Source organism: Acanthisitta chloris, unplaced genomic scaffold (genome assembly GCF_000695815.1).
Source record: "Acanthisitta chloris isolate BGI_N310 unplaced genomic scaffold, ASM69581v1 scaffold26227, whole genome shotgun sequence".
NCBI lineage: Eukaryota > Metazoa > Chordata > Aves > Passeriformes > Acanthisittidae > Acanthisitta > Acanthisitta chloris.
In genome coordinates, this window is record NW_008684638.1 from 1 (window position 1) to 1215 (window position 1215).

Genomic DNA, 1215 nt, shown 5'->3' on the forward strand with positions numbered 1-1215 from the left:
CTCAAAGAGCACCAGGAGAAGGGGGTGTCCCCATCCTGCTGTCAGCTGCAGGGCCAGACTGAGACCAGCCAACTCATCTCAGCCCTGGGCCTGGTGCTTCACTGGAGGGGTTTAAGCCCCCAGCAGCAGCCCCCTAGGATGCGTGGCAATCCCTGAGTGGAGGCTGACCATGTGCACCATCATCCCTTCCCCAGGTCTGGCTCCAGTGATCCCTACTGCGTGGTCAAGGTGGACAACGAGGTGGTGGCCAGGTATGAGGACACTATACCATCCCAGGGAGGGGACACATGGGAATGGGGGCTCTCCCGGGGGGTGCAGCCACCTCACATCCTCCTCAGGACAGCCACAATATGGAAGAGCCTGAACCCTTTTTGGGGTGAGGAATACACCCTGCGCCTGCCCCACAGCTTCCACAACCTCACTGTCTACGTGTTGGATGAAGACACCATCGGGTAGGGGGAACAATGGGGGCACGGGTGGGCACTGGGGAACCCCCTTGAGAGGTGGCCTCAGCACCTGCTGTGTCTGTGCCCTCACAGGCAGGACGATGTCATTGGGAAAGTCTCACTCAGCCACCAGCAGATCTCAGCTGAGCCACGGGGTGAGTGGGGGGCACAGTGGGGTGGGGAGCAGTGGGACCCATTCTGGCACCGTGTAGTGCCTCCCCTGCTCTCCTTGGCAGGCATTGACAGCTGGCTCAGCCTGGCACCTGTGGTTCCTGATGAGGATGGGATCCATCTGGAGCTGTGTGTCCTCGCGAAGGGCCACCCACGAGTATTGCGCTGCCACCTCATTGCGGCCAGGTAGGGGGGCTGGAGGGCATGGGGGCAGGACCACCACGGGGTCTATTTTCGGCTGGAAGGCGGAGAGAATGGGGTGGGGTTGGCAGTGGTTGGCTCTCACACTGGGTTTCTCCCCCTTGGCTTCAAAATTGGGGAAACTAAGGCACGGCCCAGGCTGGCCCTCTGTTTTGGGGGGTGTGCGTGTGTGTGCACACGTGTGAGTGGACACACACAGACACACACAGACACACAGACACACACAAGGCTGCCAGATGGAGCCGGCAGCAGAGGCAGCATCCCACTGCCATGGCAACTGAAGCAGGTACCAAGGCAACGGGTTATCTGTGGGGACAGAATGGCCGTGGGGACAGCCAGGGGGGACAGCAGAGCCCTTGTGCTGGGTCATTTGGCCCCCAGGTATTGGAGGGGGATG

The 1215-nt window shown here is 61.2% G+C and overlaps 1 protein-coding gene across 1 annotated transcript in view; it reads left to right on the forward strand.

The window, feature by feature from the left end:
- Positions 1-194: 194 nt before the first annotated feature.
- The window catches only part of RASAL1 (RAS protein activator like 1 (GAP1 like)), a gene marked incomplete at both ends in the record, with an annotated part of 5930 nt that continues 4909 nt past the window's right edge, over positions 195-1215 (forward strand). Inside the window, 4 exon segments of the mRNA XM_009079424.1 lie at positions 195-251; positions 339-452; positions 540-601; positions 683-803. Of these exon segments, the coding sequence (XP_009077672.1) occupies positions 195-251; positions 339-452; positions 540-601; positions 683-803 (354 nt within the window).